At 42.8% G+C, this 25,057-nt stretch overlaps 1 protein-coding gene across 8 annotated transcripts in view; it reads right to left on the minus strand.

Annotated features, from left to right (window-relative positions):
• The window catches only part of LOC108154760 (sterile alpha motif domain-containing protein 5-like), a 171,446-nt gene that overhangs the window by 47,336 nt on the left and 99,053 nt on the right, over positions 1-25,057 (minus strand). The window contains exon 3 of one of the 8 annotated variants that reach the window (XM_017285140.2): positions 20,856-20,897. The exons of the other annotated variants lie outside the window; for them this stretch is intronic. Coding sequence (XP_017140629.1) covers positions 20,871-20,897 — 27 coding nt within the window. The 3' untranslated portion in view covers positions 20,856-20,870. Of the gene's footprint in view, positions 1-20,855; positions 20,898-25,057 lie in introns of those variants that run through there. 8 annotated transcript variants of the gene reach the window in all.

Here is a 25,057-nt window from a genome sequence, read left to right on the forward strand (position 1 = left end):
ACTCGGTTTATGCCCTCTTATCTAATCCTTTGCTGTGCAAGGCTGGTGCTGGCTCGTTCCGTGCCGAGGCTTTTATGAGGCATCGTAAAAAGTTTTGTGGCTACCTCTAAACAGCAGGCAGGACTCGGGCAGGACTCGGGCAGGACTCAAGAAACTAAAACCAAACGTGCGCCTAGAAATATGCTATACAAATTTAATGCCCAACCGAAAAAAAAAACAAGGACAGGCCCTGGGTCCTGCCAAAGTAAAGTTTATATTGTCGACGTTTTTATTGATATCGTAAAATTTTTGCCAAAGTCCAAAAAAAGAAAAACACACGAAACGTGACTCCGCCTACGTCTACGCCCCCAACAATTTGCATAGTAAATTTATGAGACAATTACTGAGCATTTTTGATTTAATGACAATTATTGTCATAATTTTCATCAAAATTGCCTAGAGTCCTAGTTCTTTCGTGTCTGCAGGGGCAAAGGGGTGGTGGGGCGGAGGGGGGGGTATCACAACAACGTGGATATTTATGCGTTTTTGTGGCTCATGAATTTTGGAGCATGCTCGGCGAGCCATAAACTGTCTGGCCAGAGCCAAGTGGCCTTCGTTTTAGCATATTATTGCAGCTCCTCCTTCTGCTCCTCCTCCTCCTCCTTTTGCTCCTCCTCCTTTTGCTCCTTGTAGCCATTTCAATTAAACCGTCACGCAATTTCCTTCTCGTATTGTCTGCCCCTTGAGCCATAAATTAAATAATATTGACTCGATTTTCCTTGTGGGGCGTATAATTCTTTTTGGTACCAACTGGCACCAGTGCCCCCCCTCCCACCCCCCGCCCGCCACGAAACCCTTTCTAGCAAAAATTTAGTTTATTTTATTAAAGATACAGCACCACCCTGGCCGCCCCCCAACCCTTGCAACCCCTTTCACTGTGGCAGACACGCGGTTCAAGTGGTCTGTGGCACTCGTTTTGCGGTTACCTCCGTCTGGCATCAATAAATCCTCAGAATATCCCCCTCAATTTTCTATATATATATATATAAATGCAAACAAATTTCGCACTTTCATGCAGCAAAAGGGGGGCGGCAGGGGTGCTGGGTGTGGCTCTTGTCGATGCAACCACTCAATTTGTCACATTTGAAATACGATGACAGAGGCACACACACACACACACACACACAGAGAGAGAGAGAGAGAGAAAGAGAGAAGGGGGGGGGGGGGGGGCGGGGTAAAAAGTAAAAGCAATCAAATTGCATTTTTTATTTACAGAAATGCATTTTGGTACTTGAATGGAAAGCAAATGCTTTTAAAAAACAGCCTACACACAGCCCCATCCCCAGAGGATGTCCTTGCACAGCAGGAGGCAGCGGGGGTAGGGGGAGGCAGGCAGCCAGCAAACAAGAAAATCAACTTAGAAATTATGACTCCTTGGGATACCGAAAAAAAACGAGGAAAATTAAACACAGAGAAAGAGAGAGCGAGAAACAAAAGCACAGAAACATAAAAAACATAAAATAAATGTAATAAAAAACAAGGAACGAGGAAGGCAAAGAGGAAGGGCAGAGGGAGGGAGAGAGTGGGTAAGGGTGAGGGGTAGAAAATAAAGCCAACAATGCAATTTTCGGGGGCGTATGTGTAACAGGCCACAAAGGTCATAAAACCATATCAACGCCATTAAATGTACAACGCGTGGCAGCAGCAAGGGGCAAGGGGCAAGAGGCAACATCCGCCCCACCCAGACATCTGGCAGGGGAGGGGGGGAGGGATAAGGGGGTGTTGAGGGGAGTGTATAAACACCTACATGTCTGAAACTGAAAATCATAAAAAAGTGCGCAACAAAATAAAAGCTGCAAAAACTTTGCTACCCCCCGCCCCGCCCCACCACGCCATTGCCTGAAATATGAGAAGCTGCGAAAAGAGAGAGAGAGAGAGAGAGAGAGTGTGATGAAAGCAGGGGGAAGGGGAACCCAACTGGGAATAGGTTATAGGGGGAGGGGGGGAGTGGCAGGGGGAGTGTATGTACACCTTTATGGCCAAAAGACCCGTACACTTGTTGGGCGCCCGGGTGTTTAGACAATGTAAACGACTCAGGGAAAAAAAGGAAAACCAGGGAGACACGGGAGACACGGGAGACACGGACACGGACACGGAACCCACAAAAAACTAAACAAACTGAAAGTGGAGGTGCAGCAGAAGAGGCTGCGGATGGCACTCAAGTGTGAGCACAAACAAATGTTTTACGTTCCACTCTCTCTCCCTCTCTCTTCTCTGGGTGTGTGTGTCTGTGTGTGTGTGTGTGAGTGAATGACTAGCCAAAATGTGGGCGCGTCAATGAAATTAAGGTCGAAAATGAACAGGGATACGGGAACAATCAGCCAAAGCGTCAAGAGAGGCAAATGGCTGAAAGGTTGGGAGAGGAAGAGAGGAAGAGAGGAGGAGGGGAGGAGGAGACAGGTGGCAGATGGGAGATGGTGGATTTCAGGGCCAGAGATGAGTGCCGTACGTATAAATAAATTACGAATGATATTGTTTCAATTACGAATAAAAATGATATAAAAAAGAGCACATTTCGTGAGATAATTAGCTTTTTACTCCACCTGTACTGCTAAGCCACGCTGGGAGAGAGTTAGAGAGAGCACAAAAGGGGGGAGAGTGTAGGGGCGAGTGTATTTTATAAGAAATAACCCTCTGCCATGCCACTTCCCTCGATATCTACTCGTTTCCTTACTGCTAAGCCACTCTGTGAAAGAAAACAACTCGTTTCATTCCACAATTCCACTTGAAAAGGGTCAGTATTAGAGATTACTCCATCATTATCCCATTACCTTTGATTTTTGCTAAGCCACACTGAGAGAGAGTTCACCCAATTATCAAGGCGGTAGAGTGTAAGGGAGAGTGTATTTTATGATAATATTCCCCTTGACTCCGCCAATTCCCTCGATATCTACTCGTCTCCACACTGCTAAGCCACTCTGTAAAAGATAGCGACTCGTTTCATTCCATAATTCCCCTCTAAAACTGTAAAGTATCAAGAATTACTCCCTGGCTATCCCAAAACCTTTGATTTGTACTCCCCCTTTACTGCTAAGCCACGCTGGGAGAGAGTTACAGAGAGCATGCAAGGCAGGAGAGTGTAGGGGAGATGCCTCCATCCTTGGCTCTACCAATTCCCTCAATATCCACCTTCCTCCTCCCTGCTAAGCCCCTATGTAAAAGAAAACTACCCGTTTCATTCCATAATTCCACTAAAATTCCCACTCAAACATTAAGCTGAAAGCTTCCTTCCATCTGCAGAGGCCTTCCTTCCTTCCTCCGAGTACTCCACGATGCCACGATTATTTCCTGTTTTGTGTTTGTGTGCGGCCAAGCGAAACGTAATGAGAGCTGTACGTTACGTTACGTAACGGTAATGTCTGTACACCGTAACCGTAACGATAACGATAGCAGCAATTAGTTTTTAATGTACTTACCGCTCGGGCATTTGCAACTTAATTAACTTTTCCGTCTGCCCCCAAAATGAAGGAACAAAAAAAAACTAATACTTAGAGCCAGAACGATAGGAGGTGCTTGTTGTACAACCAGAAAGAACAACTCTAATGACCACGCGGGAACGTGCAACACACTCTGATGTCTAGTGGGGGGGGGGGGGGGGGGGGGGCCACCAGCCACTTTATCATTTTAATAAGCGCATTAAAAATGCAATTTCAATGCGCTAGTTTCGCATAAACAAAAGCAAACTAGAAAAAGGATTCAGATGACGGCAATTGAGACTGAAAGATACCCTCTAAGGGGGGGGCTAGAGGGGGCACCGCCACAAGGAGCTCTCTATCGAAGATAAAACCATTATCCAACACTAAACTTAAAGGATTCTTTATTCTCTTCGATTCTCTGTGCGGACGCATATACCCTTCGGGGATACCCCACAATTATCGTGTATAAAAATGCAAGGAAATGTTTGCCATATGCTCGACACACACACACACACACACACACACCGACTATAAGAGTACGCATGAGTGTGCGTGTGTGTGCATGAGCTTGTTTAACGCTCAAGTGGGGGAAGCGAGAGGGAGAGGAGCAGGGGGCAGGGAGGGCCCATAATTTATGCTTTATGTCGGCACAAATTTTAAATGGCCACCAAAGTTCCAACGAGCTTAAAGCGCATTAAGTCCCCAACAGAGAAACAAAAGACAGAGCCACAGAGACAGACAGAGCAAAGAGAGAGAGAGAACGGGAGAGAGACAGACAGCGAGAGAGAGAGCGAAAAAGTGAGGCAATTTCATTTTGCACTTAATAAAAATTTAATGGAGCTCAGAGCCCACATAGGGAAAATATATGACCTGTAAATCAGGCAAAATTGTTGCCTTAAGTGAGCTTTAAATGGAGATGAACAACAGATTCGTCTGTTCGGGAGCTCAACGCGAAGCGATAAACAAGATTCACAGCTAAGACACGCTGGAAGAGAGAGCTGGAGGGAGAGAGAGAGAGCTAGAGCAAGCGAGGCGGAAGGCCCAAACGCGCGAGAGAGAGAGCGAAAGAGGTGGCGCGCTCTCTTTGAGTCAATGCTAGACACCCTTTAAGCACCCTTCACTGCTAAGCCACGCTGGAAGAGAGAGCTAGAGGAGGAGAGAGATAGAGGAAGATAAAGCTAGAGGGAGAGAGTAAGCATGAGAGCGGGAAAACACAGAGGAGAGTGAGCGAAAGAGGTGGCGCACTCTCCTTCATTCAATGCTGAACACCCTTCAAGCACCCTTCACTGCTAAGCCACACTGGGAGCGCCCCAGAGCGAATCTCCTTGAATGCTAGACCTTCTCCTGCCCATAAAAACCATTTACCCTTCTGTTTCTACCAAATATCATCAAAAACAGAATGAGAGACCCTCTGGCCGGAGCAAAATCAAAAGTTAGTCGAGTTTGTGGCCCAGGCCACGCCCCCCAAACGAGCATTAAACGTTTATTAAAGCGACAGATGACAGATTACAGGTGTGCAACACACACACACTCCCCCCAGGGGGGCCCAGGAAAAGTCAACAAATTGACACATTAAAACAAATGAGGCCACTGCCAGGACAGGCGGCAGCTGTCGAAGGCTGCCACACAGTGCCAGAGTGCCACAGTGCCAGAGTGCCACATGAAGGGGCGAAACGACGACGACAACTAATGGAGCTTGTTATAGTTCTGGAGAGGACCAGATGCAGGACACTTTTGGCCCAAGAAATTAACGCCTAGCCTCGGCCCGAGTTTTCGCCTGTTTTTTATGTACCAATTTCAGGAGGTATTCCTTTTTGGAAACTTTTCGTCGCCGCACGCATAAATCAAGTTAATCATTTTCGTGGCGCAAAGGAAAAACTTTGTCGCAAATTGGACATTTATATTTTCAGTTTTCTCCGAAAACAGCAACAAAAATTCCCTGATTTATGATCTTTAACCTTGCACTTGACACCCGCGTGGGGGGGGGGGGGGGGGGCTTAGCCAGATGATGAGTGTTGGGTTCGTTCAAATTACTTATCTGTCTCTCCTGTCTGGCAGTCGAAGGCATTTTCCAATAAAAACTTGATCGGGAAACTTACCTGCAAAAAGACAAAAGAAAGAGGGCAAAATTTGATTAAAATTTGTTTCTAAATTTGTATTTGCAATTCAAAATCTTTGGGCAATCAACAACACTGCAATAACTTCTCTCTCGCACAATAACCAAATTAAGATATTCATCAATAAAGAAGGAAAAATGGATAATTTCTCTAGAGATTGAGAACAAAACTTGGGGCTAAAACAATTTTGTGCATCAGTATGCAGATTTCAAGGTACAGGTAGTACAGTGGGGTTCATAATTGTGCGGCAGGTGAGGACTTATATTTATTTATTAATTTTATATATTTTATTTTGTTTTTTTTATACTATAATTACGATTTACTAAAAATTGTGGAAAGTTTAAATATTTTAGTTTTATTAAGTTTAATTACTTTGTAGTTTTCAGATGATTTTTTGTATGATGATTATAAATATAATTAGGATTTTATTTAGTATTTCTAATTATAAAATTAATAATAATTTATATTTAGCTATTTTTATTTTGTTTTGAATTAAAATTACATTTTATTATTAATAATTTTTAGTTTATTAAATATCATTATTATTATACAAAGTTTTATAGAATGTAAGATACATTTTGTTTTTATTTATGTCATATTTTAGGCTTCTTAGAATTCTTTTTCCGAATAAACCAATAAATAAATAATTCTTGCATTTAAAGATTTTTTCCCTCCCTTTTTCTCTTATTTATCACCCATATTCAGAGTGCACCAATATACTACACCCATTCGCTTCGGTCTGCGCCCGAGCAACGGGACTTTTTGTCGTCTCCTTCTTGAATCAGTTCCTCGCTGACGCTTAAGGCCGATCACAGCATACCCAGAGCAAACCAAACGGTGACAAATTATATCGCATACGAGTAAAATGCGAGACTTAAACCGACAAAACGCTCGCATTTGGACCCGCAAATGAGAGAAATATGATACTTGAGTCGTGTCATTTATATTTCGCGAGACTTTTGCAATATCTTGCCATCTCGTTTTGCGAGCTTTTTGCGATACACTCATTTTTTTTGTTCTCGCTGGCGAGCGGGATTCTCGCCTCTCGCATGTTTGTTGTTTTTGTGGGTATTTACGCATGTAACATACATATATGCATGTGTGCTTCTGTGCTTGCGCTCCAATGATCGCTCGGTTCTTTGCCTCTCTCACTCTCCCACACAACACGCAAGCAAAGTTTTTATTGCAAGACAGACGTGCTCAATCGTGCTCAGCTGAAAGAACAAAGCAGAGCAGACGAAGCAAAGCCCACGAAGCAGAGCCCACGACAGCGAAGGTAAGCAAAGGCAAGCCGAAGCTATGTATTTGTTTCTGCTAGAGATAAGAGATCGGCTGTGCTTAGGTTTTGTTGCTATTAGCGCAGCAGATCGCATTGAGCAAAACTCTTTCCATCTCCAATACATTTCTTTGTTGTATTCCTAAACTTAAAGTCTTACACTTTTGACACACACTGTAGTTGGCAGAGAAATCAATAGCGCCTGGACCAAGCCAGAAGCAGGTGCATGCAGCAGCCAGCAGCTAGGAGTGGCTTGCCCCTGTATATTCAATGGAAACTATTGAAAACAAGTTGTGCAAACTTTTAGCCCAAGCAATGGAGCACCACATCCACTCCTGTGCGGGGTGGGGGGGGGAAAGCTACAGCTGGAAGTCAAATTGAAAAGCTCCCTTTTTAGGCGGCGAGTGCATCCAGAAGCTGGACTGTGATTGACAGGCCAATGCCAGTGCGTCGTGACACGCCACCACAGACAGGCCCCATGCATTCCCCCCCCATGCACCGGAACCAGTCAAAGCTCCAGGTAATCCTTTGGGTACATGACACAAGGAGCAGTGCACAAATTTAGCAAAAATTTCATTGTGTGCCCCAGGTCGGATGATCCAAAAAAGGACACAGCCATAGACATAGACAGATGTCCTGGCCTGGCCTGTCCAGGGCCTGTCCTGGGCCTGGTTATGGTCCTGTGGTCGGTCTGTGGTGGGGGGGGAGGGGGGTCTCGGGGTTTTGTTTGTCTCGACTGTTTGCAATTTGCATTTTCCATCCTGGAGTCTCCCTGGAGTGCGTGTGTGCGTGTGTGTGCCTCAAGCTATGCTTCATTATTTTTGCAAAAACTTTTTACTTAAATGTGAAGGCATTTCCATGTGTGTTGACCAAAACACTTGACCATTTATGGCCATACCAAAGGCCCCGCCCCGCCCCTGGCCGCCTCTCTTATTTATTGATAAATTAGTTTTCCGACATTTGTCGACAGTTTTTGTTTTTGGTTTCCATTTCTATTTTATTTATTGTTCTGTAAAAAGCAAATTGCAATTATTGTTTAATAAATGCCTTTGTCTTGTCTTGTTTTTTGCAGTGAAAAGAAAATTCAATTAAAACCGAGACAGTCGGAAAAGCAGAACCTGTCAATTGATGGGGAAAACCCAGGCCTAATGGTCTTTGGTTTTGTATGACAAAAACTGTCACGACCAGCCATAAACAAATCCGCTTAGCTCTAGACAGTTTTTCCAACGCTTTTCCACAGTTTGCCCAACGCTTTTCCACCGCTTTTCCTTGGTGGAAGCTACTTAAGTTCGCCTGCGTGTTGCAAGCACTTTTCCGAACGATAGAAAAGCAATTCACTTTGAAATTTGCACCTGTAAACATTGTCAAACAATCAGCGGATGGGCAGCGGGGCGGTGGGGCGGCAGGGCGGCGGGGACATTGACAGACAACGGCATGGCGGTGGGGTGTGTGGGGCGGGGTCTTTGCAAATCGCCTTAGCTGGTAATTGTGTATATGAACAGCAAACAACAACAGAGGAGAAAGGAGAAAGTCGAGTGTCCCCCCAAGGACCCAAGAAAATCAGCCATCGAACGGGGCAGACATTGCCGAGGACCAAAGACCGAGGACAGGCGGTCTTCAAGCTCCTCGTTAGGCAACGCCTTCCTTGCCTTCTTTTTCCCCTGTATTTTTGCACATTTTGCTGACTCCTTGGGTTCTCGGGTTACGCCCACTCCTGCTGGCCATGCCCCCAACCAGACGTGAGATTGACCAGCTGCAAAGGGTCCTGCCTTTAGTAGGAAAATGCAATCATAAAATGTGTCATTATATTAAACCCATGCTGCCCCATGCTGCCCCTCCCCATTTGCCGCCTTATTTTATGCTTATTGAAAGGCCTGCAAGTACCGTGCAACATTTTGTTGCACATGAGACCCCGAGCCTTAAATTAAAGTTGCTTTTTATGGTCGGAAATCATCATTGAAGCGGCAACCAATGGGGGGGGTTGGCTATGGGTTTTCCACATCATCATCCTCATCGGGGTGGCGGCGGGCGGTGGGCGGGGCGTACATTTAGCATATTCACTTTCAATTTTCCATTTTCTCTTTTGCAGAGTTTTTCCTTCTGCTTTTTCCTTTGTTCGCTTTTGGCTTTTGTTTCGCTTGCTTTTTGTAATTGATTTTCATCTTTCATTTGAAGTCGATTTTCCTATTCCTTCTGTGACCTTTCTCCCCCCTCTTCCCCCTCTTTCCCATCTGGTTAAATGTTGCTCGCAATTGTTTGAATTTTTTTACTTTCGCATGTGCGACTCGGCTTCCGTTGCAAATGGCAAATGGCGTTGCAAGGACATGGTACTGTATGGGCCAGGACTTTTATAAGTGATATTGAAAGCGCTCTCGGGCGTTATGTGGGCCAGCAGCAGCAGCCCCCCTCTGGAAGCCATTGTTTAATGGTGCGTATGATTTATATTTTATTTTTTTGCTGTTTCTAGGGTTCGCATTTTGAAGGACCCTTTTCTTGGCGTGGCGTAGCAGAAAGAAATGCAAATGAGTCACAATTAAATGCACATTTTTTTTGCTCAATTTTGATCACCGAAAAACCGAAAATTGTCCACATAAATTACACGTCAGAATCGGTTAAGATAATGCACATGAAATATGTGAGAAATCCTGGGAAAAAAGGACACAAAGCCTGGGGAATGTTTGCATGTTGGGGCCAAATAAACAAAGTAATAAACCCGAAAGGAATTCCATAAAAAAAAGCACACACAGAAAATGGCCGAAAAAGTCAGACAACAAAAAAAAAGGAACAAATTTTTGGGCCCAGGAATACCAAGGAAGGGGGGTGAGGGGAGGGCATCCCAGAAATGTCTGCCATAATAAAATGGGGAAAAAAAGAAAGAAAAGAAAGCACAACTCAAATAGATTTTAAGGCAATTTCACTTGTGAGCGAACGCAATAAAAATCAAGAATATTTTTCAATGAATTTCCAGCAGTTAAAGGAAAACCCCCACCTGCCCCCTGCTCCCCTTCTCCCTCGTGCCCCTACGACTCTGCATGCAATGAAGAAAGCGGAAAAGTAAATCGGCGGCAGCGATGGCGTCTGCTGATAAACACGAAGGACCACCGAAGGAGGCGGGAAGCCATTGAAACACACACGAAAGGATAGCAAAAAAAAAACACACTAAAAGTGTAGCAAAAAAAAAAAACGATTAACCTACAGTGTGTTTCACTGCCATAAGGTGCATACAACTCAAGAGCTTAAGTGAGTAAAATCCAGGGAATAAGAAAGGACTGAGCTTCCTTCTATCGGATGGAAGATGCTCCCTGCGCTCTCATTCCCGCCTTAGACTTCATGCAACGCTTACAAGTGAATGCCAAGAAGCTTTCCTAGTGATTGGCGACTCTATACGAGTACGATGCTTCCATCTACAACTACAAAATTCTCATTAAATGATGGCAGATCCTTCCTTCACATCAAATATCAGCATTCTGATTCTTCCATGCAACGCTTCCAAGTGAATGGCAAGAAGCTGATTTGCGACTCTATAAAATACGATTCGCCCATCGAAAACTAAAAAATGATCATTAAATGGAAGATTTTTTCTTCCGATAAAATCTCTTCATTCTCATTCTTCGCTAACAAGTGACTGGCAATATGTAAAACAGCTGATTTGTGACTGAAAATTATTTAAAAAATTCAAATGAAATTCAAAGTTTCGGTCATGGCAGATATTTCTTTAAATCAAGTCTCTTCATTCTCTCTTTAGGAAGAAATATAGCAAGAAAGTTGTCATGCAACGCTTAAAAGTGAATGGCAATTTGTCAAACAGCTGATTTGAGATTGAAAATATGACTAACTGCCTTAAATGCTTTACAAATCGAATGAGATGAAAAGTTTCGATCAGGGAAAATGTTTTTCTTTCGATCAAATCTCTTCATTCGCAATATAAATATAAGGAGCTTTCATGCAACGTTTCCAAGTGAATGGCAATATGTACGTCAGCGCAAACCTCGTCTCGCTTTGGATTTCTGACAAAAAACTAAAACATAAACGCAATTCCCTGGTTCTCCCTCCTGAGAATCATCCGCGAAATCATTGCCTGATTGTCGCGAAACGCACTGCACCCGTCATGTGGCTTATTGCCTGACTTCTTCGACTTCATACGTATGCAAAAATGAAGTCCCACAGCAGAATGAATATCTTTATATCGAGAGACACGAGTGTCGCCAAAGGAGAGAGCCAGCAAGGGGCAGGGACAGGGGCAAGGACAGGTAGAACTGGATGTATGTGTGGCAAATGGGAAATTGAATTTCACGCCAAGCGAAAACAAAAACGCAGCCAAGGGAAAGCCCGATCCGGTTGCCGTTCCTTGCCTGGGAAATATGTAATAAAATAATGCTTAAAGAAAATTTACGCCATCGAACTGGAAAGTTTAGGACAGGACATCGAGGACTCATCCAAGGACGGTACGTTGTCGTCGCACGTGCGAGCAGTCAAAATGAAAATCGAAAGCAATAAAAACTCCCCACGACACGGCACGGCACGGCACGGCATGGCGTATACGTAATGCGACCAGGTACAGAGACGAGACGTAATGCTGCAGGAGCAGGAGCCTCAGGAGCCTCAGGAGCCTCAGGAGCAGGAGCAATCAAAGGAAGTTGACAATGGCAAAACCCTGGCTGCATACTTATTGGGGTTCTGGGACATGCAGCCGACGACACAAGCACTGGAGCTATTTTGTAGGGGAAAATGCGGAAAATATGAAAAGCGACAGATTGACTGTCGGCTGAGCCACTGCCGCTGCCACTGCCACTGCTCCACAGAACAGAAAGGGGGCAAGAAACCAGAAAAGGAACTTTTTTCAATTTACTTTCCGCACATTTTCATGCGTAAGAATGACATTGCCCCGAGAAATCACATGAATACTCCACTCCACCGGTGAGGCCGCAATGAAGAAAATTCAATTCGAGGCGGAAAACCACGCAGGCGGAAGGAAGTGGAGGCGTGAGTGGCAAATAAATAGAAATAATCAAGGCCGTGGCGGACCCACAGCGAAATTGTGACGCCCTCTCAATGCGGATTTATTGTAAAATTCAACTACACTCGAAGAAAACATGGCATAGGACCATATTTAAATTATATATTCGGTCTTATACTGAAATTAAATAGCATTCATTTTTGATTTAGAAGTAAATCTATAATTATTTTAATAATAAAACTCTTAAAAAGAAATAAATTATTTTCAATTCCTGCAAAATATATTTAAAGCAAATATTTAATTGAATTTCAATATTAAATATTTTATTTTAAATTTATACTTTACTTACATTTAATATTCAAATAAATATTTTATTTTATTTAAATAGTAAATATATTAAATAAATATTTTATTTTATTTAAATATTAAATATTTTTTCAATTAAATTTATATTTTATTTATATTAAATATTTAATTGAATTTAAATATTAAATATTTGTTTTTTTAAATGTATATTTTATTTATATTTAATATTTAAAATAAATATTTTATTTTATTTAAATATTATATATTTATTTTTAATTCATATTTTATATATATTTCATATTTAAATTATATATTTAACTGAATAAAAATATGAAATATTTATACTTTAAAGTTATATTTTATTTTTATTTAATATTTAAAACAAATATTTAGTTTCAATTAAATATGTTTTTTATTAATTTATATTTCATTTTTATATAATATTTAAAATACATATTTAATTGAATTAAAATAAAATATTGTATTTTAAATTTATATTTATTTTTATATTTGGAAAAAAATATTTAATATTTAAATCAAAAAAAATATTTATTTGGAGTATTGAGTATAAGAAAAATATAAATTTAAAAAAAAAATATTTAATATTAAAATTCAATTTCAAGTAATTCATTAAAATTTTAATTTAAAATCGATGCTTACAAATTTTGTTCCCCCTCTCACCTCTCTAGTGTCGTTAAAAAAAAATGTTATTAATTTTTAAATTAATTAATTATTTATGTTGTTATTGTATTAGTTATTTAATTAATTAAAATTGTAATTTAAAATGGACGCTGACAAAATCGTTTCATATGTACATTGTCTCTGCTCTCACAGTGTGGCTTAGCTTAAAAGCCTGCTCTGTAGGCTCTCTTTCTCTTTCCCCGGCCTCTTCCCCTCCCCCCCGTTCAAGGAATATTTGCGAAGAGTAATATTTCCACTCGAATTCCTGTGGCCCATTCAAGCATCAATGAAATGCTGCCTAGACAGGACGGGCCAGGACGGCCAGACTTGATTAGTTGTTGGACCCAAGGACAGTATTTGACTGTTTCTTTTGGGGGGGTGTTGCGGGGGTTGCGGGGGGATTGTGGTGTCTTTTGAGGAATTTGCATTTTTAATTCACATTTTGTCGGGGTTTTTGCATAATTCGATGTCAACGTGTGTCAACGTGGCAAGTTCTGTTGCTGTTGCTTGCCACAGGGCCTGCCATATCCTATGCTGTGTGTGGGGGCTGTTCTTCTATTCTGTTGGCTGTTGGCTGTTGTCTCTGGCTGTGGCACACAAAAGTTTTCACCCCCAAAACACGAGAAATTGTCTTGTCAGTTGTCGCATTTGTCGCTGTCTCTGGCTGGAATGGAATTAATATACAATTGCAGGGGCTGAAGGGGCATTTAAATAAAATAAACAGCAAACCGAAACTAAACAACGACGAAACAGAAACTTTCTGAAACACAATCATAAATATTCATATAAAATTGTACGGCAGCTGAAGTACGTTTTCCATTTGATTGCCTTCAAAAGTCGGAGTCGGAGTCGGAGTTCTGCTTTCTTTTTTTTCCGTACAGCCCGCGGCGGATCCTCGATAAAACTCATTAAAGTGGAACTTTCTTCCGAGTGATAAGAGATAATAAACAAAACAGAAATGACAACCAAAGTTGCGTTGGTTTACAAGTCAGTTCCCCTGCCCCATCCCCCTGCCCCTTCCCCGTTGCCATTTCCATTTCCATTTCCATTTACCAGTTGTTTCCTCCTCCATTGTTGTTAATGAAGGTGATCTCTATCAAAGTTTTCCTTCAGAGGCTTTGATGATGAGGTGTGCCGTGTCCCGTGTCCTTCGTGGGGCATGCCACAGCTGCTACAACTAAATTAAAATTTACAGCACTTAAAATGGAAACGTGCCTGTTTTATTAAATCAATTTTTACGGCCAGCGGAGGCCAGCGGAAAATGCCAAATGGAAAATGGAAAATCTTGCTTGTAAAAACTGAATTTTCTCTGCGATGACTGCCTGCCGTAGTTGTTGTTTTTGTGAAATAAATTAGACATTTAATGATGACCGCAGGCTGTCTGCTGATTGCTCTCTCTCTCTCTCTCCCTCTCTCTTTCTCTCTCCGTGCCGCATTTCGAAGATGGAAAAGTTGCGCATTTTTATCCGAGATTTATTTAATTTAATTGAAGTTTTATTGCTGCAGCAGCCATCCTGGTGGCCTTAAAGAAAAGCCTTAAAGAGTCCCATTTTCCACACAGTTTTCTAGGTATTTTTTTTTTGCAGATCTAATTGAATTAGACAAACATAAAATGCTGTGAGTGCAGTGGCCGAGAGCCAAGGCGATTACTTTCACTTGAGCGCCTTTAAGGCTTTCGACACTCTCAGAGAAAGAGAGAGAGAGAGGGAAGAGGGTTGTAAGCCTTTGGTCAAGGAAAGAACTTTGACGATTTTTGCTAATGAAAATTACAAAAAGAAAACCAAAACTGAAGCAAAGTGCGTCCCTAATGCACTCCAGAAAATGCAGTAAAAATGGACAGAGAAAATCCAGAGAAAAGCAGAGAAAAGTGGTGAAAAGAGGGAGAACACTTTCTGCATATGAATTTCAATTTGCTGCTGCTGCTGCACATGCCTAAGAGTCCTTTACAAGGACAACAGCCTCACACACGCCCTGCCCTGCCCTATCTCTCTCTCTGTCGCTCTCTGTCGCTGATGTCTGTGTCAACAAATTGCAGCCAGTCAACAACCTTTTTGCCAAGTTTAAGGTAATAAGTTGCGCACAAAACACACACCCAAGAAAACGGCGAGGACACATTGTCTACACTTTGAAAAGAAAACGGAAGAAAATTAAGAAAAGAAGCAGCAAAAAGTAATCCCAAAGAGAGAATACGAATAAAGTAAAACGAAAGGAAAAACTTATCTGGCAAACTGTGGAAATTATTCGATAAACTGAGAAAAACGCTGCTTTTACAGAGTGGCTTAGCAGCAGTTAAGGGTGGCTTACAAAGTCCCTGAAGGAGACAAAGAGATTAGGTTATAGAGAGAGCGATAAATGTAATGGACATGAGAAATCAGCTAGAAAATGTTTTTCTCTCCCAGTGTGGCTTAGCAGTGCAGGCTTAGCGGCAGTACGAAGCCCCTGGTGGAGTGAGAGAGTAAGAGAGAGGAAGAGAGACATTGATAGTGATAAATGTAAGGGAAATCCGCTAGAATATGTCTTTCTCTCCCAGTGTGGCTTAGCAGTATAGGCTTAGCGGCAGTACAAAGCCCCTGATGGAGTGAGAGAGGGTGAGAGAGATTGATAGTGATAAATGTAATCGAAATCTACTGTAAAATGTCTATCTCTCCCAGTGTGGCTTAGCAAGACAGGCTTTGAAGCAGTACAATACCCCTAATGGAGTGGGAGATTAAGAGAGAGAGATATTGATAGAGATAAATGTTGTAGAAATCTGTTTTCTATGCCTATATTTCTCTCCCAGTGTGTCTTAGCAGTACAGGGTGCCTCCAATAGCCCTGCAGGCGAGGGAGAGACTAAAGAAGAGAATGGAAAGATGAATGGAACCAGGTAGAACGCTTCTTCGACTTTCAAAGCCACTCTTGGCCCCCCGCAAATCTTGTGTAAGCCATCAATTTCTCTCAGTGTGCAGGTAGCCTCCCTGCAAACTATTCAGCCTGTCTCTCGGCTCTTCGACACACACTGGCACTCCAGGCAGGTACACAGGACTGTCACTGTCCCATCTTATCCTGATGTCTGGAGGCCAAGATGCATATGCATAAGACCCCCCCCCCCCCCCACCACCCCTCCTTAGACACACATCTTTAATGATTCTGGAGCGTTCTCTTTAATTATGTTTGACTCTCTCTCTCTCTCTCTCTCTCTGACTGACTGACTGCGGGAAAATGTCTGACTGCAAATCATATTAAAAGTTTTCTTCTTTTTTTTTTCTATATTTTGTGCCCAGAGACAAAGCAGCAACGGAATGGGGGGGGAGGGGTGGGGTTGGCAAGGAATTAAGAAACTTTGTGCGCCGCAAAATGAACTGTGGAGAGTGTGACCGAGCCACTGTTTCTCTCCCTCTCCCTTTCTCCCTGTCGCTGTTTCCTCCCCTCGGTCGAGAGCCAGACGACGACTGGAGTCTGTGGCATTGGCAGGGGGTAACGGGAGACACCATCTAATTATTATGCTATATGCGTGCGGGGTCCCAAAACAAATGCACAGACGGGACTGCAAAAGGACAGCATGAGCCAGAGAGAGAGAGAGAGAGAGATGGACATAACAATAAGTCGAGAAAAAGGAACCCCCAGAGCACAACTGGGACTTGGACTTGAGTTCCGAGTCCTGAAGGTTCTTTTTGGCCATTGTTGTGGCTCTCTCTCTGTCTTGGTATTCCCTTGCCACGCATTTTCGATTTCAATACAAATACAGAAATGGCCCGAAGAAAGCTAGAAATTGGCAGAATGGCAGCCGCAGAAACAGGGAAAACTTTTCCTTTCAGGCCAGCACTTAAAACCCACAAAAAGTGGCAAGAGATGGCCAACAGAATGCAATTAAGTCTCGCAGTTCGGGGGGTGGGGGAGGTGGGGGAAAAATCTCAGTTGGCCAAAAGCTCACTCCTGCCGCAACAATTTTCATGCGTTTGGCCCAGACTCTCGGGAGTCTCAATAAAAATTGCAAAAAGGACTTGAGTTAATACCACACACAGAACAAAAGGGAAACAGAGAGAGAGAGAGAGAGAGAGAGAGAGCTATATATCCCTCTGACTGCATTCTGCAGCATCCAAAAGGTATTAAAAAAAAAACCCGGGAATGAGTAAAAAAAATTATTATTTCACATTTAGCACGTAACGCACATAAATCCTTTTAAATAAACGTTTGGCACGTTTTTTGTAATATTTTTTCCTTCCTCTTTGTGGAAGCCCGCACTGCGAAGCGATGCCGTCCACGTCCTGCTTTCTTGGTCCTGCCAGTCGTCCTTGTCGTCCAGGTAGCTGGAGGTACACACTTAAGCCTTATCCTTTTGCAGCAACTCAGACTGAGCTGCGTGCTTTTTTAATTTCTTTCCTCTACTTTCAGAATGAAGAGCCGAAAAAAAAAAAGGAAAGAAAAGTAAAGTAAAGTGAAGTGAAGAGGGCAGTGCCAATGGGAAACGAAGGATTAAATACCCTGGAGGACGCACTAAAACTATTTTTGGAAAAGAATTGTATCCTGCGGGCCACCTTCCATAACTTCTCTTTGAAAAAATCTGAAGTCAGAAGTCAGAAAATCACTTCATCGAAGTTGCATGCTCGTGCATGTTCGCTTTTGTTCCCACGGAACGATGGCGTTCGTTCATGCAGAGAGAGCGAGCAAGCGCCTTCGTTCCAACAGTAAGAGGAACGCGTTGGTTCAGATAGAGAGCGTTGATGGAACGCGTTGGTTTAGGCAGAGAGAGTGGATGGAACGCGTTGGTTTGTACAGAAAGAGTGGATCGAGCGCCTTGGTTGAGACAGAGAGCGTGGATCAAACGCTTTGCTTACGACAGAGAGAGTGGATCGAACGCGTTGCTTAAGACAGAAGTTTTGATTGAACGCGAGAGCTCTGGCGCAGATTGGATCGAAAATACTGTTTGCCATCGAACTTGTGGAATCATACGATTTGTTCGTGGATCGGCTGGCCCAAACTAGCTTCCACAAATTCTCCTATGCAAAATCCTTTCCCTATGTGCCTGTTCCATCACCAAAAAATACTTAGAGGGTAGCAAATTACTTAAAACAGCAGCAGCATGTAGCAGGAGCCAGTGGCAGGAGCCAGTAGTAAGCAGGGGGCCAACGAGCAAGGATTATGGCATCATTCACCATGGCGCATGCAAATGGGCATTGAAATTAATCACGCTGAGCGCCAAGCAGTTGACAGGAACTAAGGGACAGGCCCAGGAAGGACAGGAAGGATACCAGAGAGAGAGAGAGAGTGTGGCCATCTGTAAGTTACTTTTTAATTGATCGGATTCGCGGCTCTTGCCAGCGACGACTACACCTCAAGATCCCGCCTTGGCAGCAGCTCCCAACATCCTTCTGGCATCTGCGACTTCCTGCTCCTGCTTTTGGCCACTAATTGCAGACACTTTTGGCCGGAAGTGGAACGAGGGACTTAACCGAAAATGGAAACCAAAGTCGGGCTGTATAGGACTCATAATCAAGGCAAAAGGAAATGCAAATGATATGCAAGACACTGGCAAAAGTTATCTTTCTGCATTGCAGATGGCGAGTCCTTGGACCAAGGCCCACACTAACGACTGACACGTGAGAAGTTTTTAACACGTACACGGCACACACACAAATTTACGAGTCCTGCTTCGCATTTTCGCTTGTGATTTATTTTCGTTTTTGCTGGAAAGAAGTATGCATTTTCCTTCAAGCTTTAATTTTTGTCTCTCTCTCTGTCGCTGTCCCTGTCTGAAGGTGCCACAACGTAGCACGCGATAAGGCCGCAGCACACTTGAAACCGGCAACCGCAAAATGTTGCGGGTGTGGGGGTGGGTGTGGGTGTGGGGCAGGCAAAAAGAAAATAAAACTGAAGCAACGAAAGGAAATGCAAAAAATGACACGGAATCGTTAAGCGACTTCGACTTGAACTCTGCCTCCGCCTGACACTTGCAACAGTCCTCCCCCCCCCCCCCACGTTTTTCCGTGGACTAACAAGCGTGCCCAGGCAACGGAAATACTTGGGGAGGTCCTGGCAGACCCCAGTCCTGGACCTGCCAAGTGTTTGGCGGCGATAAGCAAAACCAAGCCACGCCTCAAGCCCTCGAGCGGCGACTGTACTTGAAACGATATGCAAATGTTGCATGTGGCAACGGCAACGGGGCAACGGGCAACCCTTTTTAGCTGTTTTGTTCCCCTCCAAAAAAAAAAAAGGGAAAAAAATTGTTATCGATAGATTGTTTAGAGGGCAATCGATGACAGCGATATGACAGGGATCGGATCGGACAAAAGGCTGCATTCTCATGCCCTGCAGGATTATGGCCAGAACCCAGAGAGGGAGAGAGAGAGAGAGAGAGAGAGAGAGAGAGAGAGATATGTGGGATATAGGGTTGGAAAATGTTCAATTCTGCGGGTAATTTGTATTTTTTGGTGGTTGGGGGAAAGTTGGATTTTTGCCTTGTCACTCCATTCAGCATCCGCAAAATATTCCCACGGGACACAAAGGCAACCCTGGTCCAGCGTATGTGTCATCCGCTTCCTCTATACCCCCCTCTCTGCGAGTCCCTCTTTCCTGCTGGTTTTTCTGCGGTTGAATTTAAATTGTCTGCCCCAAAGAGACAGAGAGACACACAGAGGGAGACACACAGAGGAAGACACACGAGGGGGAGGGGGGGGGATGTACTCACATGCACCTATAAAAAAGGGGGTATCCCACCCCGCGCGCCACAAAAAAATTGTCATATGAAAAATGCATAATAAATGAGCTTGATTGGCGGTCCAAAAGGGGGGGTTGGGGGCGGTAGATGGGCGTGTCTGTGGCGTGTACCCGACGAATACGCCTTAAAGGTTTCTACATATTTTTTTTGAGGATATTTCGCCGTCGCTTCACAATCGCTGATTGATTTTTGTCCCCCACTTTTTATGATATTTTTGCTGTATTTGTTTGGTTGGTATCGTGAAGGCGTTTAGTCATCAAGGGGGCGTGGTTCAAGCACGAAATTAAGTAGTTTATCGTGGGTCGAAGGCAGAGAAAAACAAATAAAGTTTTTGGCTTTCGGAAAAGCAAAAAAAAGCAGGAAAAACACAGAAAAAGCTGAAAAATTAAAAAAATCAGAAAGGGATTGCGGCAGGTTCGAGCTGCAACGGAATGATCGAGCGCTTTGGTTCTGACAAAGAGAGTGGAACGAAAGCGCTGCTTGTGACAGAGAGAGTGGATGGAACGCGTTGGTTCGGGCAGAGAGAGTGGATCGAAGGCATTGGTTGAGAAGGAGTGGATCGAAAGCGTTGCTTGAGACAGAGAGCCTGGATCGAAGGCGTTCGTTCAGACAGGGACAGTGGATGGAACACGTTGCTTGAGACAAAGAGAGTGGATGGAACGCGTTGGTTCAGACAGAGAGAGTGGATGGAACGCGTTGCTTGAGACAAAGAGAGTGGATCGAGCGCTTTGGCTCGGACAGAAGCTGTGATAGAACGCGAGCGCTTTGGCGCGGACTGGATCATACGTGTGTTTACTCAGACAGGATCGAACATGCTTTATTTTGCTTTATCAAACTTGTTTGTTTTCGCCAGAGCAAGAGACACCGAGAGAGTGAGATAGAGCTTATGCAAATCGGTTGCAGGTAAACACATGGAAATGTTTGTTAAGCACCGGAAACATTTCCACACAGGATATTAAATATTTAATGCGTTTCTAATTGTGCGGGAGGCACCCACACACACACAGTCTCGACACATGTCCTCTGGTCACAAAATATATTATGTATGTATATCTAACAGGCATTCGACGGGCATAAACATGGCCCCAAAATTATGCACAATATTTATCGCAACGAGCGGGAAATGATTTATTGTTTAACCAAAAATACGCTCTCCCCCACGCTATCTCTCTTTCTCTAAATTATGCTAAGTGCTTTAGCAGCAGTTTTTGGCAAACCGAAAACAAAAAACAAAAACAAATGTTAATGCATTAAATTGCATTTAAAACTAATTAAAATTGTATACAAGCACTTATGTTAACATTATTCATTATTATTGTTATACGAACTGTAGTGGTGGTGGTTGTTGTTACTGTTGTTTTCTGTGTGTTTGTGGCCGTTGCCTAAAAAGTGTGGGCTAATGAGCTTACCTGCAATTAGAAGAACAAATACATGCAAAAATTTAATCAGTTTGTTGAGTGGAAAGGGTATTTGCAGTTCATTAGAGGCAAACACTCATGTAGGGTCTTTCGTTTAGTCATTTATGCAGTCATAATTCATTCATGTATTTATTTGTTTATTTAAAATAGAAATCGAAAAATCAACTTATTTTAAATGCCCTTTTTGCAAGCCAGCCAAAGCTTTGCGCTTGCTTGCCTGCCTAGCTAAGCTTTCTCTGCAAGCTCGCTCTTCGCTATCTCACCTTTGCGTCTGCCTACCCAGCGTCTGCCGAGCGAAGCTGCGCTTGGCGATCGGAGCGGCCGCCGGCAAAGCGACACTTGCCATTTGGATCGGGAATAAAAACACTTTAACACTCTCTCTCTCTCTCTATCTCTCTCTCTCTCTCTCTGATATTCATTCATTTAAACCAATCATTTGCTGCTGCTATTCTTTACGCTTTCCATTTACAGGCCACTCAATCATTTATGGAACTCTTTTTGCAGCAACAAAGGACAACACCCAGGTACGGACAATTGCTGCTTCATCTTTTCAACGATTGAATCCTTTTTTATCCCCGTACGTGTTCCAAAACAAACGCAATCCATTGGGGAGCCATCGGTCTTCCTTCCCCCCCGCCCTACAAAACTCCTCAGAAATGTGGAAAATGGAAAAAGTGGGGGGGACTAGCGCGCCTGCCCCGCCAATTACAATGACAATGAATAATTATTCAAGACCAAAGACCAAATCACGGAAAAAGGAATTTTAATGACACCACGAGATGCAGCAGCAGCTGTCCTTTCCCTTCACTCGATTTTTCCAGGCAGCTGGATGAAAAATTTTAATGAAGATTATCTTTTGGCGCCTTTGTTGTGGAAATTTTTGTGCCTGGAATTGTGGAATAAATTCGAAATGCAAATGCATTTACGATTAACAAAAGGCATTAATTACTTTTTAGTCCTGGCATCAATTGACTGACAAAATGCTTCTATTCCAGGGTTGCCAGGGTGCCAGGGTGGCAGCGTGTCCCATTTAATTGGCAGCAATTTTATCCGCACATATGCGAAAATTAGTGTGACAATTGTACGGCCATGGGACGCGGCGTTAATGATAATGATGATGATGGCCACGATACTGCATTACAGCACACGTTTCAGGCAGATGTACAAAAGGCCAAATCCCAATCCAAAATCCCAAATCCAAAATCGAAATCCAAAGCCCAATTTTGGGCCATTAGGTGGGCGACGACAGCCGCTAGGCTGCCACTCCAAATGGCACATCGACATTATATCAATTACTCAACAGGACAGAGGACACAGGACACAGGACAACACGCCACCATCATTCAGCACCCTCTTGCAACCACCACCTAGTACGAGAGGCACCCACACACCCCCACCCCAACCCCCACCATGGCCCGTGTGTGTCCTGCGCTCGATCTGTGTTCGATGATGCACTGAAATTGAGCATTGCAATTGATGAAATAATTTGCTGCACTGACATTTTTGGTTGCCATTGATACCCAATACCGGCTCGACAGTGGGCGCCACGCCCCCCACACCCACCCTTACGTAACACAGCTGCCACTGCTGCCGCTGTTGCATCAATGATTTGATTTGATTTCCTTAGATAATTGCTCAAACTGAAACATGTGCGAGAATTTTGGGCTATTTGTTAGTCCCAAGAGGGTGATATTTGATGCAGGGAGGCTGAGGATGGAGGATGGGCCAACCACTAGGAATTAATCAGAGCGGAATATCAAATTGAGCAACGTACATAATTTCATTCGAATGCAGGACCCCAGGAGAGGCATTCGCCAGCACCGCCAAGTGTTGAAATGAAGAAACCATTTCTGGACATTATTGGATAGTTGATTGATGGACTGTTGATTGCTAAGGGATCGGATGAGCAGATTCGAATGTAGGAAACCGGCAAAGCGGATCATTGTTAGAGGCCTAGAGGGAGAAAATACGTCTCTGTTGGCTGCTTGAACACCTGGCTTTTGAATAATATTTATGCTGAAGCAATTAGCAGACATTTATGATGCCTGCGAAGACCAAGTTTCAATATATGGGGGATTTGGTAGGAAGCCACAGAGTGCCACAGAGTCTGTAGAGATAACAGAGTAAGTAACAGAGCAAGGAACAGAAACAGTAACAGACCAATTAACAGAGCAAGTAACGGAGCAAAGAACAGAGCAAGTAACAGAGAGAGAGAGAGAGAGAGATACTAGAAGCGGCCGTCGAACAAAGAGAGGAGAGAATCCAGGCTCAACGATAGGTGCGCAAAAATTACGAGCGCAATTATTTTAATTAATTAATTAATAAATTAACTAAATTACAGTTAAATCAGAGCGACCCTTGTAATCGTAGCCAATCTTACATAAAATAAAAAATAAAATAATTATAATAGTACAATCTTATATAAATATAATAAAACCTAGCGTACTACAGAAACTTTTCGACTGCTTTCTGTTAATTGAACCAAATAATATTTTTTTAATTATCTTAAATTTTCCTGTGACTGTTTTTTTTTTTTTGTACCTTTAGGGTATTAGTGATATTAAAAAAAAACCTCTGGAGTTCCTATTTATTACACTATTTAAAAATCCAATAAAAAGGTAAATACAAATTACAATCCTAATTATAAAATTAGCTAAAAAAAAAAAAATTAACAGACTGCTTTCTGTATATAAATTTTTTTATTTTTTTATTTTATAAAATTTTTTTTTTGTCTTTGGCGCTGTTTTTATTATTTGAGTTTGTCATAAAAATGTTGAAAATAATTTCCGAACATCATTATTTCGTCTCCCTTGCTTTTGGCAGGTTTTTTGAGCAGCGCCTTCGGACATTTTACATATTTTGTACAAAAGATAAATAAATATAAAAATTTTTTGGTGTTACATTTTTCTGTGTCTGTTTTGTTTTGGCCACTTTGTTGGGGGCTGTCCAACGTGTTTTTTATGTGTCAAAGTGTAAGTCGTCTTTCGTCCTTTTTTTAAAGGAGTTTAATTGTGTCTTATTTTTTTACGATTTTATAATTTTAATATTTTTTTAGGATTTTTTTTCTTTTTACTTTTTTGGGTTTTTTTTTGTTTTTTTTTTTATACTTTTTTAACTTTTTTTTACATTTAAATTTTTCTACTTTTGATTTAAATTTTTTTTTATTTTAAAATTTTTTTTTACCTTTTTTGAAGTGGTTTTGGGCTACGTTTTTTTTTTTTTAGTTTTGTTTGTTTTGGGAATTTCCCAAATAATAGTCCGGCAAACAAGTTTTTGTGACCGATCTGTCATTTATGGTTTTTTTTTGAACCGGGGGCTCGAAATCAAATCAGAAAGCTGGGAAATTTCCTATCAAATGTTAGATTTGAATAATTTTTTTTTTTTAAGGGTAAAATGCTTTAAGCAAATTATTCCGAAATCATAAAAAAAAAAATTAACTTTACAATAGGGAAATTTTTTTTCCGCCCTCGAAAGGACTTGGTCCTGGAGAGTGTTTTCTGTCTATTTTATAGAGAGGTCAAAGCTAAGGATCAGATCTGTCCATCTGAGGGGCTAGTCCCGTTTGTAGTTGGTTAATAGTTACTGTGTTGCTGGGCGGTTCCATGTACATGGGCAGGGCCAATTTCTCTTTGATGTCGCCCCACACGGCGGTGGTGCACTTGTCCACCATCATCTTGGGCAGACGGGGGGAGACCGCCTCACTGTTCGATCCCGAGGAGGGGAGCTTGTACTCCGGTTCCAGCTGCAGTGGGGGTCGCATCGCAATGGTGGGCCCCTCATACTCCTCGAATATCGATCGGAGATTCCGGGTGGACTCCAGGCGCCGGAAGCTGCACAAAAAGATGGCGCGCACGCGCTCAAACGTGTCCGGATCGTAGACGGATCGGGCGGTGTTCGTCTGATCGAAGGGCTCTTCGATGCAGAGCTCGATCCACTGGTGGATATCGTTCTTGGGCGCCATGGCGGCACGACACAGTTCGATGGGCAGCAGTCCGCCCGTTCGAATGGAGATGGCATGCTTCCGGAACTCAAAAATGCTATAATAATGCAGGAATTGTAGCATCAGCTCGCCGAGATTCTGGGTGTTTTGCGACTCGTACGGGGCCATCACCTCGTTCATGTCCACGTAGCCACTGCTCGAGTTGTCGAGC

This window comes from Drosophila miranda, chromosome 2, assembly GCF_003369915.1.
Source record: "Drosophila miranda strain MSH22 chromosome 2, D.miranda_PacBio2.1, whole genome shotgun sequence".
NCBI classification, from domain to species: Eukaryota; Metazoa; Arthropoda; class Insecta; order Diptera; family Drosophilidae; genus Drosophila; species Drosophila miranda.